Here is a 15,339-nt window from a genome sequence, read left to right on the forward strand (position 1 = left end):
TGTTATGAGATGGGCTCCCCAAAAACCAGTAATCACAGTGCTCAGGGGAGGGTGCTGACAAGGAAGGGGCTAATGTCCTATCTACACGACCCCTCCCCCTATGGTGGGCAATAGCTTGTAAGCCTCTGTATGGCAAACTGGTAAAGTAAAGTGAACAGGGAGTGCTCATATATAGTTTATAATTTAAAAGGGTGTAGGTATAGGATTTGTCAGTGAAGGAGAATATGTAGGCTGCTGCAGGTATGGACCATAATGCATATCTGTAACAGATTACCAACCTTTTCCCAGTTAGAGTCCCCACAGTATAGCCTCAGTATAGATTGCCAGAGTGCCTAAAAAATTAACTCAAGCATCCTAATTATGTATCTAAATGTTTGTCTGGAGTTCTGCTTTAATATTCTAATTCTGTTAAACATTATTTGTATTTTCACAATTACAGGAGCTTTATAATGATCCATATTTGTTTGTGGATGGAATTAGCCATCATGACTTACACCAAGGACAGCTGGGAAACTGCTGGTTTGTGGCTGCCTGCTCATGTCTGGCTCTTCATCAGACTCTCTGGAAAAAGGTACCAGTAATAAGACGATACACATTAGTAGCCCATTTTGTTTAATATATAGAAAAAGTTAAGCACGCAGTAAACCAAGAAAGCCAATTGGAAACCATAGTTTTCTAGTCTCATTATACTAAATTCCTGAAATCTGCTTGCTACCATGGGTTTCTGGATGCATATTGTTGCCCTTTGCATGTCCTTAAAAATAATCTTAGGCCATGTACACAGTGTTTGTGAAGTAGAAATGCATTTCACTGGGAGATTTCTTTTTCTGCAATTTACCTGTAGGCTGTCTTCAGTAAAGGCTACAAATCAATGAGGTCTACCCTTAAAGTGACCCTGTTGCTAACTTCAACAACTTAAAAAGAGGTCTTTGCATAGGGCTCTGGAGCCAGTCCCCCAGGGAGATTTCATCACCACAGCTCCTGTGCCTGTCGATCCCCCGTACAGTCTTAGGCCTACATTTGGTCTCCTGGCCTTTATTGAGACTGTATCCTACAAGTTTATGATTGCTAGGGGGTGCGATTTGTGCCCGGAGAAGATAGCAGCTTAGCTCCCGGAGCTCTGACACATGGAGGTGGAAGCACGTGACCACAGCAGGGAGCGACACCACTGCAATGGGGAAAACAGATAGGAGACCCGCTGCCCCACGATCACGGTCTCCCCGCCAGACGAGCGGACCTGCCAGCCGCAGCATTCCAGACTTATTCCGATCCCAGACCCCAGAGCACATTGAGGCCCCCCCCCTCCTACTGCCTCCTCCCACTCACTTCACGGAAAGTCCCGCTCGCGGAGCAGAAGCCCAGCCGCAGCACCCCCAACCTGCCACTCTGTAACCTCCCCTAGCACGATAGGGGATTTGAAAGCAGTATCATCGGATATCAAAGAGACCCTCTCTGCAGCTATTGCAGAGTTACATATCAATATGCAGGCAGTGGCCCAAAGGCTTGAAGCAGTGGAGGAGAAAGTTATCTCGCAAGACCTTGCCATCCAGGATACACGCAAACTGATAGATACACACACTATGCACCTACAAGAGCTTGATCATCATATCGAGGACCTGGACAACAGGGGAAGATGACATAATTTACGGGAACATGGTGTCCCTGAAACAATTGAATCGGGCCAACTCACCCAAACAATCCTAACCCTTTTTAATGATCTTTTGGAAAGACCACAAGAGTCTTCGACTGAGATTGAACGCCTCCATAGGGCTCTACGTCCTAGAGGTAGGGACACTGATCCCCCAAGAGATATATAGTTTGCTGCTTAGTCGACTCAAGGGAGAAATATTACACAGAGCGCAAGATCAGAACCGTGTGCTATATATAATGGAGCAAAAATCAAATTATTTCAAGATCTCTCTCATCTCACCCTTCAACGTAGAAGGGATCTACGCCCTCTATTGGATCTGTTACACTCCAGGGGTATAGCATGTCGCTGGAGATTCCCGTTTGGCCTCTCTGCAACGCACATGGGACGGTCAGCTATCCTGCGATTCCTGGAAGATATCACACCATTCTGCGAAGTCCTAGATATCTCAATAGTGGACCTGCCCAACTGGTACGGTGAATTCCACCTCCCTTCTCAGACAGATGAAAGCCCAATGGAGGCCCAATCCGCTGGACACCCTGGAGGAACAAGGCGTCGCAGACCATCCCACCACACCTCGTCATCTCCTGTACGATGAAGGCTCATCATTGGGGACAGTCTACCAGCCTCCCCCGCTCATCGCAAGGCACATCACGAATGACACTTCCCCTTTTCCCCTCCCCCACCCACCTGTAAGTCACCCTTCCCCCATCCCCTTCCCCTTCTGGCCACTTACATACCTGACCTGGTGTATCGTGTAATCTTGCCTAAACCCTGGTTCCATTTCACCTCCCATTGACAACCTTCTGTCAGACATTGGCTAAGATACTAGGGTATGTGTATCGCATTTGATTGTTCTATCTCTCATCTATACTATATGTTCATTCTATGTTTATGCCGATTTTCAAATGTATATACCCAGAGTATATCAGCTCTTGTTGGCTGGCTGCATGGTAGCGGTGCTAACAGAACCATGGTTCTTAATTTTACTGGTTCTGGAGCTTGTTTGTCTGGACAATAATGACCTAATACATTGTATTGGTAGCCTCAGTCAAGACCAGAGTTTTTCTTTGTTCAGGATCCAGAGATGCAGACTGCTCAGTTGCCTTGAAATGGGCCTACATCCCTGAATCTCACTGCACTTTGCAATTGTTGTCTCTAGACAGGAATTTTATACGATTGTGATTTTGAGTCTGAACTGCTACGGTTTATTGAGGCCTTCTCGCATTGCCCTTTAGGAACACATTTTGCGGTCCATGAGCAATTCCAGAACGAGCCTTCTCACTCTTATTCAATGTTTATATTGTGGTTCTGTGCCGCTCTTATTGTGTGACCATACCCTGATACATATCCTACCCACAGTGTCTCGTCCTGAGCTTCTTATCTGCATATGAGCTCAGAGGAACCTCTCCCTGACTAATATACTTTCTTACAGGTTCGCAATCACCGCCAGATCTATTCATGAACACCCGAGATACTATATGCAATTCACTCATACACTTTTCCTTTCTCCCCACTTTCCTCCGTACACTGTTTCCCTCCCCCCACATATTATGGCGGCCTTCACATTCTTTCCAGTATATGGCGTGATTTACCCTCAAAACCCAGGTCCCAAGAGATATGTCTATGGCATGAAATTTCTTTAACTGTTCTGCATTTTACTGATTCATTTTATGGTTGTGCAAGTTTCTGATATGTGTACTTAGGTTATTTTGGACCGTGCTCTCAGCAGGCCACAGAATCATGAGGCCACACAAGTGGTTTATCACAACCTCCCCTTCTCTGGGGGTGACCTGCACCCGTGGTAGTGGCCTGCTGCACTGCGTGGAACACCTTGGTTGGGGCCATTATTCCTCTTCCATCAGGGTTTCAGGGCTGCAGTTTAACCAGATGGTTTGCTCCTGGCCTAAATCCCTGAATCTTACTCTTACTGTGTTATGTAATTAATGTTTCAAGGCAAGGTTGCACATAAGGTTGATATCTTCAGTCTGAACAGACACAGTACAAGGAGATCTTTTCGCATGGTCTTCTGTGATTGCATTTTATGGCTCATGGGCAACTACAGACCGAATCTTACTTTTAGTGTATACTGTTTATCTTGTGATACTATAGTATTGTACATGTATGAATATGCCACAGATTCCCCTTGACGCCTTCCCAAGACAGTCTTACATACAACTAGATGCAAACAACTAGATGCATAGGAACCATCCTTTAGAATTCCATACCTCCATACTTATTGGTGAGCATCTCTAGACTTACACGCGATTACTTACACTATTATAACCAATACATCTCTATATATAACATCTCCTACCCGTGCCCCCTTAATACAAATTGAATACCTCTCCCTACAGAAATGAGCTGAAATCCACCTATCTCCGTGTGTCACTGCTCCCTTCTTTTGGACCCTATTTTATACACATTTTTCGTCCCCGATACACCCAGTGGGTCCTCGAAGGTCTTCCTGGGACTCTCCCGCAACCCCCCAAAATGGACGCCTCTGAGTCCGACCCGTCTCCGACTCGTACTTCACATCCAACCACAATACATTAAGCATCTTACCAACACATACGAATCTCAATACAGGATGGTGTAGCTGGACTACACTGTCTCCAGTTTCTGTTTCATACTAGAAGTTTTAGGACCACATAACACCACATTAGTATGGGGTTTTTATTGTAGGCTCCTGACATTGTTCACCTCTACTATTCTCTGATTTCTTGACTCTTCTCTATCTTTTTTCACTCCTACTTATACTTTTCATTCTCTCTCTTTTCTGGGGGGGCTGTTTGGTGTCCCCCCACCCTTTTTTTTTTCTCTCCCTCTCACATCCATCTGCTGCACATTTTCGATCTTGAGTAGTACCTTTTCGGCCATCCAGGACAAGTGCCTACTAGACAAACACCTGTACGAGCCCACCATACCCTTTCTATGGCATCTCTTAATGCAAGAGGTCTAAAAGTACCTGAGAAATGCTCACAACTCTTGACTTACATGAAAAGCTTGCGAACAGATGTGCTCTTCATCCAAGAAACAGACTTTCGTGCTGATCATATCCCTAAATTTTCCAATGCTAATTACCCAACAGTCTACCATTCAGTTAATACAGAGGTGAAAGCAAAAGGTGTGTCCATTTTGATCTCCAAAACACTCCCACTTACAATTACTGACTCTCTCGAGAACCCGGAGGGAAGGTTCTCTTCCTTAAAGGCACCCTCTAAAACAAACCGCTTACTTTAGCCAACATTTACAGCCCCAATACAGAGCAAGTAAACTTCTTTCGTAAAATTTCCAAAACACTTGCAACATTTCAATTTGGTATCCTAATTCTTGGGGGCGATTTTAATGTAGCACTGAATCCATTGGAAGACACGTCGACTGGCTCTTCGTCAAAACCCTTCCGAGCACTTAAACAGATTAAAATTGAGCTGAATGACCTTCTTCTTCATGATACTTGGCATACCCTACACCCCTCTGACAAAGACTACACTTTTTTCTCCGCACCTCACAAGCGTCATTCCAGAATTGACTATCTCTTTCTTTCACAAAAAGACTTGACACAGAAGAAACAATCTAGCTTCTTCCTCTCCCTAGACGCCAAGAAGGCCTTCGACAGATTGACATGGTACTACATGGAGGCCGTTCTGATTGGACTTGGGCTTCCTCCTCATCTCTTGAACTTTATACACAACACCAATGGCTAAAGTTCGAGTCAATGGCCTTCTTTCAGACGCCTTCACAATAAGCAATGGGACTAGACAGGGATGTCCATTATCCCCCCTCCTATTTATTCTTACCTTGGAACCTTTCTTGAACTGCATTAGACAGAATGATAACATCAAAGGCATCTTAATGAATGGCAAAGTCCACAAAGTAGCCGCCTTTGCAGACGATATCTTACTTTTCCTGACAGACCCACATATCACGTTACCTAACTTACTACATGATTTCCAATTATTCCAATATTTGGCCAATTTAAAAATTAACTTCAATAAATCCCAGGCCATCAATGTTTTCCTAACCCAAGATACGGTCAGACAGGTGAAAATGAACTTTCCTTTTGCTTGGCAATCCGAGGCCATCACTTAGGAATTCAATTACCGACTCAACTTACAGAACTCTATGCCGAAAAATTTCTACCCATTTTACGCAGCATCACCAAAGATCTACAGACATGGGATAAACCATTTTTCTCTTGGTTTGGCAGAGCAGCTATTATTAAGATGAACGTGCTTCCCAGACTATTATACCCGATGCAAACGATTCCAAGCAAACTGCCCAATTCCTTCTTTAAGTCCTACAAAACATTATGTACCTCATTTCTATGGTGTAATAAACGTCCCAGAATCGGTTCTGAACAACTGATCATGCCTAAGACGGGCGGAGGTATTGGACTGCCTGATATCACCTGCTACTACAGAGCCTGTCACATGGCAAGAATTGTAGATTGGTCTACGAATGGCAACGGTAAGGCTTGGGTTAAGTTGGAAGCTGCTTTTTCAGAGATCCCACTCGCCTCTTCCCCTTGGCTGAAAAACTCCCACATCCCATCTGAGTTCAGGGAACATCTTCTTATAGGCCCTACTCTATCGTGTTATCATCTGATAAGTCAGAAAACAGATTTTTCTTCGACCCCTGGTCCACTCAGTCCTATCAAAATGAATCCGGACTTCCCCCCTGGTATGTCCCGTACCTTTCTCGCCGGGTCTAACCCCCCAGACAATTTGAATCTGCATCAACTTTTCAAGGGGGGACATTCTTACTCAGAGACCACCTTTTGAACAAATGGCCATCCCTAACCCTAACGCCGTGGATGTACAGACAACTCCACCACTTTGTACATAGCTCCTCACACCTAAAGGACTATACTAGACCACTTACCCCATTTGAAAAACTCTGCTCCACAGACTCTCCCCCGAGACATGTTATATCTAAGCTTTACACGTGCCTCCAAAATACCATATACCTACCTTCTAGGAAAGCTTGCAAGGCTTGGTGCTGTGACTTACAACTCCAACTATCGCCAGAAGACTGGGATCACATTTACACACATATACATAAAGGTTCCATATGTGTCTCAACACAAGAAAACAATTTTAAAATATATTCCAGAGTGCCGTCCTTCACAAATTTGACCCTAACATCTCAGATTTGTGTTGGAGATGTCACCAGGCGACGGGTACACTCCTGCATATCTGGTGGGATTGCCCATTGTTGCAGCGTTTCTGGGGAAAAATTCAACCCATAATCACACAAGTAACTACATACTCCCTAGACCTCTCCCCCGCACAGTTCTTGCTCCACCATTCCACACTTCCATTTAGGACATATCATAAGTCACTCGCCATGCACATGGTAAACACGGCAAAACAATGTATTCCAGTCCACTGGCGCTCAACACATGTTCCCACTATTCGCGAATGGTTTGCAAGAATCAATAAAATTGAGGAAATGGAGGAATTGATTTTTGTAGCTAAAGACCATCCCAAGAGATTCAGGAAGACATGGGCTTGTTGGAGTCATTTCAAAACCACTGCTGCCTATCACCTATTATTGCATGAACAACCTACACCCCCTGTTTGAATGTATAGACACCATGTTGTCTCGGGGGATGTTCTGTCCACCGGTGACGCATTTGTGGCGCATTTGGTTGGATTCAGACTAGGCATCTCAGCCTGCCTTTTGGGTTCTTGACCCACGCGTTGCCCCATTGAATGATCATGCACGTGTTGAATATTAAGCTATACGACTATCCTTCTGGCTCGTACAAAATGTTGTGATTTATTTCACCTACAGTTACCTATTCTATTACCCTCTCTACGCCTTACCCATTCTCCCCCCCCCCCCCCACCTTTTTGGTTTGTTTTTTTTTCTTTTTCTTCCCTTTCCCCCTACTACCTCACTCTACATTTCCTCCTTTACCTATTCACCTCTCGGATTTCTCTTTATCTCACACCTTTTTATACGTTTTCATCAATCCTATATCACCAACAGACTATAGCACTTAATCTTTCATACAGGTCTTTGCAAAAATAGAAATGAATACTTACCTGTCCAGCCACTCTTACTACTAATATTTGCATCTGATACGTTCAGGAGTGTTGGATGCCTAGTTATTCTCTGCACTCTTTGGTTCCTCCTGCTTGTCCTCCACCTAAAAAGAGAACACAACAGTGAAGTCTATGTTAGCAGGTTGAGCCACAGGGGGGAATACTGAATATTCTTTAGAGTATTCAAAGTGTGAAAATCAGTACTGGAGAGGTAAGTATTAACTTTAATTTACATTAATGCAGTTAGCAGTGCAGATCACTTGTGAGATCAAGCAAAACAAATCTCAGATGTTTTGAATACAGAACACAAACCGTTTGCACAGCCGTCTGTATGCTGAATTGGTCCTCGGAGATGTATACCCTATATGAAAGTTTCCACCTGATATGTAACAAGCACAAACTCCCCTAAACAGAGACAAATTACATGTACAAGACCTTAGTGATCAGTTATTAACTGTAATTTAATATCTGTATAAATGTGGTTTTGTCAAATATGTATTTCAACTGTTACATTCATGCTATGAACAAAATATGTTTTGTATTATAGGTTATTCCAAACTGGAAGAAACAGGAATGGGACCCAAAAAGACCACACAAATACGCAGGAATTTTCCATTTCCATTTCTGGTGTTTGGGGCATTGGATAGATGTCGTCATTGATGACCGTTTGCCAAGCATAGATGGAAATTTGATCTACTGCCATTCTAATGTGAAGAATGAATTCTGGTGCGCACTGCTCGAGAAGGCTTATGCCAAGTAAGAATCTCTTTTATTTATCAAACTATGAAAATGGAAGTAGTCCAGATGAACTAATAATTTATTGCCATGGCAAGGTTCAACATGACAAGGGTTGTCTCGTCCATATCCTCAAGGCATAAAACTAATCATATTTTCTAGACGATACGCCACTCTACATAGATATTGTACAAGTTATTATCTCTTTGTGTTAAGAATGCAAAATGTGAAAAAAGTTGTTTCTGGTAATAAGGGAAACCCTAATAATTAGGGTAATAGTCCAATAACGTTCCCACTATTGTTAACAATAATGACCTGATTTCAGTTATGTGCAATGTCAAAAGTGGCTTTCTTTGACCTCACATCTATGCTAAATAAACATGTTTCTTTTGTGTTTTTAAGTTTTTTTGTTTTTTTTTCTAAAGACATTTATAATACTATAACTAGATAATAAAAACCTAAATCCAGTCAAAATATTATGTATGGTATTAGGTGGGAAAAAGTTAACTTTTCTTATAGGTCTACATCTCTGTCTGTGGCCCCACTGGGGAGATATTCCTGTACTATGGTGGTCTACAGTACCTGTACAAGAAATGGGGGGATTTTGTTTGTGTCCCCATTAGAAATGTTTCCCAGCACATCCTGTACTGACAGAAAAATTAGGAGAAATTTGCCTAAAGGGAACAAAGATGACAATAAAAACCTAATCTATCCTAATGCTATCCAAATGGAAATAAAAAGTTTTGGCTGGAGTTGGGATTTATGTAAGTAGTCACCTCCCCTCCACTAGATAGCAGCCTCCCCATTTCCCAGTCTACAGAAATGGGTTTAGTGGGTCAAGTGTAGTGACACATTATAATCAATTCTATTTTCAGACTACTCATTTCAGGAGAGAAATGTTGCTTCTTAAATGGGATGAGCTAATGCACTTTGCATATGTTCATACAATTTGAACTTTTTGCTGAATAAGCCAATGTGACCTGCTACATTTATGCAGCCCATACATGGGTCGAATTCGAAAAGTATTTTCTTTAGAAAACTGGAAATTTCATGCATTTTGTAATCCGATTTGACCAACCAAACCTTCATTTTCACCTCATGTTGCTACAGAAAATAATTTTCATGGCTGGGAATCTTCTTTTCTTTCCAGGTCACAGCTCATGCTCATTTCTTTTTTGGCTATATTTCTTACACGATTCTCCAATCGATGATCAGAAATTCATTTGTTTTTCAAAAAATTTCCAACATGCCAGACCACTTAAATTTGATCGCTGTACGAACATCAGCCAATACTTCGGCCCAGTAAAGATGCAAAATTTGAACGGAAATTCTTAGTTACAATTTTAAAAAGAAAATTCTTTTGAAATTCGACCCATATATGGCATGCATAATTATTAATTTGTGTAAAGAATAATGTAATTTGTAGTACGCCAGAGCAGCTGATGGGATTTCAGCTTACTATAGTTATACTGGTGAAAGATGAATTCTGATTTATTCTTGTGGGTTTTTGTGGTCTGTGTTGAAGGGATTTCGTCTTGTCTTCATGACATCAGTTTGAGATGCTTCTGAGCTCATGCAACATTCCTTGACAGGTGCATTTGACCTGTAGTTGGCCTCCTTCTTAACTGCATTTGACCTGTTTAAAGGGGGTTTTGCTTTACCATAGACTTGTATGGGGATGCACAACTTGTTTACAGCAAACAAAAGCCCATCAACATAGTACCTAATGTGCAATTTCATACATGCTTTGTGCTCTTCTACGTACTTTAGGTTGTCAGGATCATATGAATCACTAGATGGTGGCAGCACAGCGGATGCCATAGTGGATTTCACAGGAGCAGTTATTGAAAATATTGACTTAACCGATGATAAGTACAGTGTTAATGTGGCTGTGCAGACAAAGTTGTTTGAAATGCTTCTAAAAGTTCATAGACAAAGTGGGCTGATCTGCTCTCATCTAAAGGTAAGACTACTTCACTAATTGGAAAAAAAGTATTGAAAAAAGGGAAAATTATAAAATCCTATTATTGTAGAACAGTTTTGAAGGCCAATGTCATGCTAAGTCATACTAAAGAAAAGGAATACCAAAAATATACTGTTTTCATAAGATTGAATACCAGTCAAACAGCTAAATACACAGATGACCTACATATAAAGGAGCTGATTATTGTTGCTATAGATAGTTATACTCACAGGGTGATTTGGTCCACTTGCACAATACCAAAATCAAAAAATGATCAGTACGTGTTCACATATTCATACTTATTAATACATATATCATAAAATAAAACCAAATCTAATTTAAATAACAAAAATCGTGGTATTTGAAATTAAAGTTTATGTCAAGACAAACCTTTTTTTTCGTTTTTGAATAGAGTTAGGAAGAAATAGAAACCCTGTCCGGTTTTCCCCAGAGAGGAAGTAAGGGAAAATCTGCAATAGGGACACAAAAATATATTTCTGTCAATGTTTTGGCTGGGCATTCACTTTAAGGAATACAGTATATCCAAAAAAAAATGTATAACCACATGGCAGATATATTAAAAAGTCTTGGCTGAAAAGGTTTTCTCAAAAGCCAAAACTGAATGAGTACAGATAAAGAAAAAAATGAGCAAAAAATAATGGTGTCAGTATTCATAATCTGGCTTAATTATTGGGAAATTCCGACAGCAATAAATAGACTGCATGCTGGGCCGATGAAATATGATAGATTGTGTGTTTGCTTAACACCAGCTGCAATCACTTAACAGTACATAAAAGCGATCAATGTTTCATACTCCAGCAGGAAATAGTCTGAAGCATGTACTGAAAGCCTGGATGAAATCTGTCTGCTGCGTTCTTGACTGAGTCCCAGGAGACCTGTTTGCCAGTTTTTTATGTGAATAGTATAGATTTATTGTGAGCATAAGAGAAACCTTTTTTTTCTATTGAGATATTGCACACATTATGTACCTTGCTCTTCTAAGGTGATACTTTCACTATTTGGGGAGATTTAACAAAGGCACAATGGGGGGATTCAATAAAGCTGCTGCGCCACTTTTATGGTGTTAATCCCTCTTGGTAATGTGTTGTGGCAAATTTTTTAAGCTTTGGCAACACTTTTGGTTTTGACAGGGGCTGGTGCTCCAAATTCAGGTAGTTCTAAAATGCACTAGTTTTACAGTGTAAAAGCAAATGCAATACCTGCGCCAAATACAAAAAAAAAATACCAACTTCGTATCAAAGTGGAGTCAATTTAGACCAACTCTCTTTAGGCATATAGAGAGGGACACTGGATTGCAAAAGTGTCTAACAGTTACGCAGAATGTGTCAAATTCAAGTATGAGTTCTAGACAGGTCTGCATCACTTTTAGAATGCACATGAGACACTTTTGCAAAAATCTGTCTGCACCAGTCTATATGAACCCCAGGGAATGTTTTCTGTGTAATGATGTTGAAACAAACCGATGTTCATATTTATACTACTTCATTTTTCAGGCTCCTTCCTACAGTGACAGGGAGAAAGTCACACCTCTAGGACTTGTTAAAGGTCATGCATACTCTTTAACAGATATTAAAAAGGTGACATTGGGTGAGAAGACTCTTTGCTTTGGAAAGACTACTAAACTGTTTATGGTTAGAATGAGGAATCCATGGGGAAAGAAAGAGTGGAGAGGTGCATGGAATGATGAGTAAGTATAACTTAGTGGGGTGCATTTAATAACACAAAACAATGAATATTAATTTGTGACAACCTACCTACCTAGCTTGTAAGTTTTAATTTTCCAACCTGAACTATAAAATAACTGTCAAAATTCTGTAAACATAATAACAGACAACAAGCCAGAAACACCATCAACTGGAATACATAAGTCCATTAAGCACACCTCCCACAAAACAAATCGTGTTCTTAAAATGTCTTCTTTTATGAATGAGACAGCAAGATAGAGTGAAAAGAATGCAAACAGACAGATCAAGCATGATGATCATTAATGACAGACCAGGCCAAGGTCAGTAGCAAAGGCAGATAGTACAGGCTAATTTGATGTTTGCAGGTTGTATTCCTCATTATGTATGCTATTCAGAAGACAGTTTATATTGAGGCCCTTTGTGTGTAAGGAGACCAGACAAACAGTGCTGTTTTTATATGAACTTCAATATCTGTGTTTTACTGCATGAGGATACTCAGCAGATAGGAGGGCTTACAGAAATCTCATGAATTTGAAAATTGACAGATTCTCCATTTTAAAGAAGAACTCCAAGATAGGCAAAAAAATCACCCATTAGTACACCCCCCTACACAAAACACTAAACAGTTAATCATTAGAAATAGTGAAGCGCTATATCAATATATACTCCTAATGCATATTAAATAAATATAAACAACATATTGGTGCTCAGTGTGAAATATAAATTATTAATATATAGTGAACCAATCTCTAAAATAAAGTGAACACTCAAATGTGATAGTGGTTATACTCAATATTATTAATAATAATCCAAAAAAACAGAAATCATTAGCGAATGGTGATTATACTCAATAATATTATTATAATCCATAAAATATAAGTAAAACAAAATTCATTAGTGAAATATCAAGCTGTAAAGTCCATGCAAAAAACGTGATGGTGCCCACGTGATCTTCACTCTAGTGGAGAAACAAACACCAATCCTCAAATGGCAGCAATTGTTTCTCCACTAGTGTAAAGATCACGTGGGCACCATCACGTTTTTTGCATGGACTTTACAGCTTGATATTTCACTAATGAATTTTGTTTTACTTATATTTTATGGATTATAATAATATTATTGAGTATAATCACCATTCACTAATGATTTCTGTTTTTATGGATTATTATTAATAATATTGAGTATAACCACTATCACATTTGAGTGTTCACTTTATTTTAGAGTTGGTTCACTATATATTAATAATTTATATTTCACACTGAGCACCAATATGTTGTTTATATTTATTTAATATGCATTAGGAGTATATATTGATATAGCGCATTCCTTTATTTAAGTTATAGCACTAAGACATTTATTTGGTTTCTTTGAGGTGGAATTGCTGCTTTAAAGTATTAAGGGTGTGGCGCTTTTATTACACTTGTGATATATTGATATAGCGCTTCACTACTTCTAATAATTTGAGCACATACTTTATGGTTCAAGTTAAGTGGCAGCAGCTATTAGTAGGTTTACTTTAACTCATTATAAGCGCAAGAGGATATTTTCCATTGTTTTTAGAACTAAACAGTTAATACATTTGTAAAATGCCCTACCACTGAAGAGAGAAGTCTAATTGAATTTTCAGGAAGTCATCTCTGTAATTGAAAAGATAACAGCATCTGCTCTGCCAAGGAAAAAGTGTAACAGCTTGGGTTACATCATATCCTCTCCTCTTTCTCTGCAGTAAAAGGAAACTACAGTTCCCATCAACCACTGGGAATTGGGCAGGTCCAGTAGGCCTGTTCATGTTGAATGTGTAGTCACCCACTTCAACATAAATCACGCCCCCTCATTTTCCAGCCACACTGCTCAGCACCAAAAAGCAGGGCAGTTAGGTTACAATCTTTAAATGTAAAGTATGCATGTGCAAAACGTTTAGTTAATTTTATGTAGTCTAATTTGATTAAATATTTAATTCTCCCTCCTCTAGGTTTTCTATTACTGGCTGTGGCTGCTCTCTCCACATGCAATCTCTCCCCCTCCAGCCACAACAGGAGATAAACTAATTGGTCCGAGTACAGCAAGGAAGGCGCTGAACCTCTGACAATGTTTTTATGGATGTTCCTGTGCCTGGGTCAGGAATTGAGGGGAAGTCTCCCTCCCGTGGGGTCACAGAAACAGGAAGTCTGACTCCAGTGTGGTCACAGAAACAGGAAGTCCCCCTCCACTGGGGGCACAGGGATAGGAATTGTTGGGAAGACTCCTTCCATTGGTTTCACAGAAACACAAAGCAAGGGGAAGACTCCTTCCATTGATGTCACAGAAATAGGCAAGCTCCCTCCAGTGGTTTCACAGAAAAAGGCAGTCTCCCTCCAGTAGTGTCACAGGGACAGGAAGTTTCCCTCCGGTAGTGTCACAGAAACAGGAAGTTTCCTTCCAATGGTGTCACAGGGACAGGAAGTGAGGGGAAGTCTCCCTCCCAGTGGGGTCACAGGGACAGGAAGTGAGGGGAAGTCTCCCTCCAGTGGGGTCACAGGGACAGGAAGTGAGGGGAAGTCTCACTCCAGTGGGAGGGTCACAGACAGGTGGGGGGGCAGTGTGACATTAGGACATGTGGACACATGATATACTCACTCGGGTGCCAGGCGCTGCTTTGTCAGAGAATATACTTTCTAGGCTTTCATAAGGAGCAGCCTGGAACCAGCAACAGATGGCTGGCAGAAACACCTAGCAGGCTGAATGCTAGGGGTGGCTAGCGACACATTGAGCAACCAATGCTCTGCATTCTCCTCCCTAAAGCCGCTGAATGTCTGCTTCTCCTCCCTTCCCTCCCACAGGCATTCAGCTGCTTTGATCCTGGTGGGTGGAACCGGAGCAGCTGTCAAATGCCAGCCAATGATTGGGTGCTTAAGAGAGGGAGTGGAGCCGCATAAACGTAGCTACCAGCCCAGTCCCCATCCCATTGGCTGGTATTTGACATGTGTTTTGGTTCCACCCACCTGGATCAAAGCAGCTGTGGGGCAGCATATAGAGCAACCAATGCTGATCTGAAAACAGTCTGTTCGGCAGGCACTGGCCAACTCTCAGCCTGTGTGTACAGCATCTCATCCAACAGGAGCCGATCTCACGAACCAGCATCTGATCAGCATCTAATCAGAGCCGGTAGCCAGTGGCTGCGACGCTGATCAGTGTGTCCTGGCAGGGTGGCAGTCCCCCTGTCAGAACACAATAGCTCAGTGAGGAGATTGCTGC

At 41.3% G+C, this 15,339-nt stretch overlaps 1 protein-coding gene across 1 annotated transcript in view; it reads left to right on the plus strand.

The window, feature by feature from the left end:
• CAPN6 (calpain 6) overlaps positions 1–15,339 on the plus strand; it is a 68,609-nt gene that overhangs the window by 22,117 nt on the left and 31,153 nt on the right. Inside the window, exons 2-5 of the mRNA XM_089678263.1 lie at positions 440–571; positions 8,249–8,457; positions 10,207–10,399; positions 11,914–12,107. Coding sequence (XP_089534389.1) covers positions 440–571; positions 8,249–8,457; positions 10,207–10,399; positions 11,914–12,107 — 728 coding nt within the window. The remainder of the gene's footprint in view (positions 1–439; positions 572–8,248; positions 8,458–10,206; positions 10,400–11,913; positions 12,108–15,339) is intronic.

This window comes from Staurois parvus, unplaced genomic scaffold (genome assembly GCF_062004578.1).
Source record: "Staurois parvus isolate SC_StPar_1 unplaced genomic scaffold, SC_StPar_1.0 ptg000202l, whole genome shotgun sequence".
Lineage (NCBI taxonomy): Eukaryota > Metazoa > Chordata > Amphibia > Anura > Ranidae > Staurois > Staurois parvus.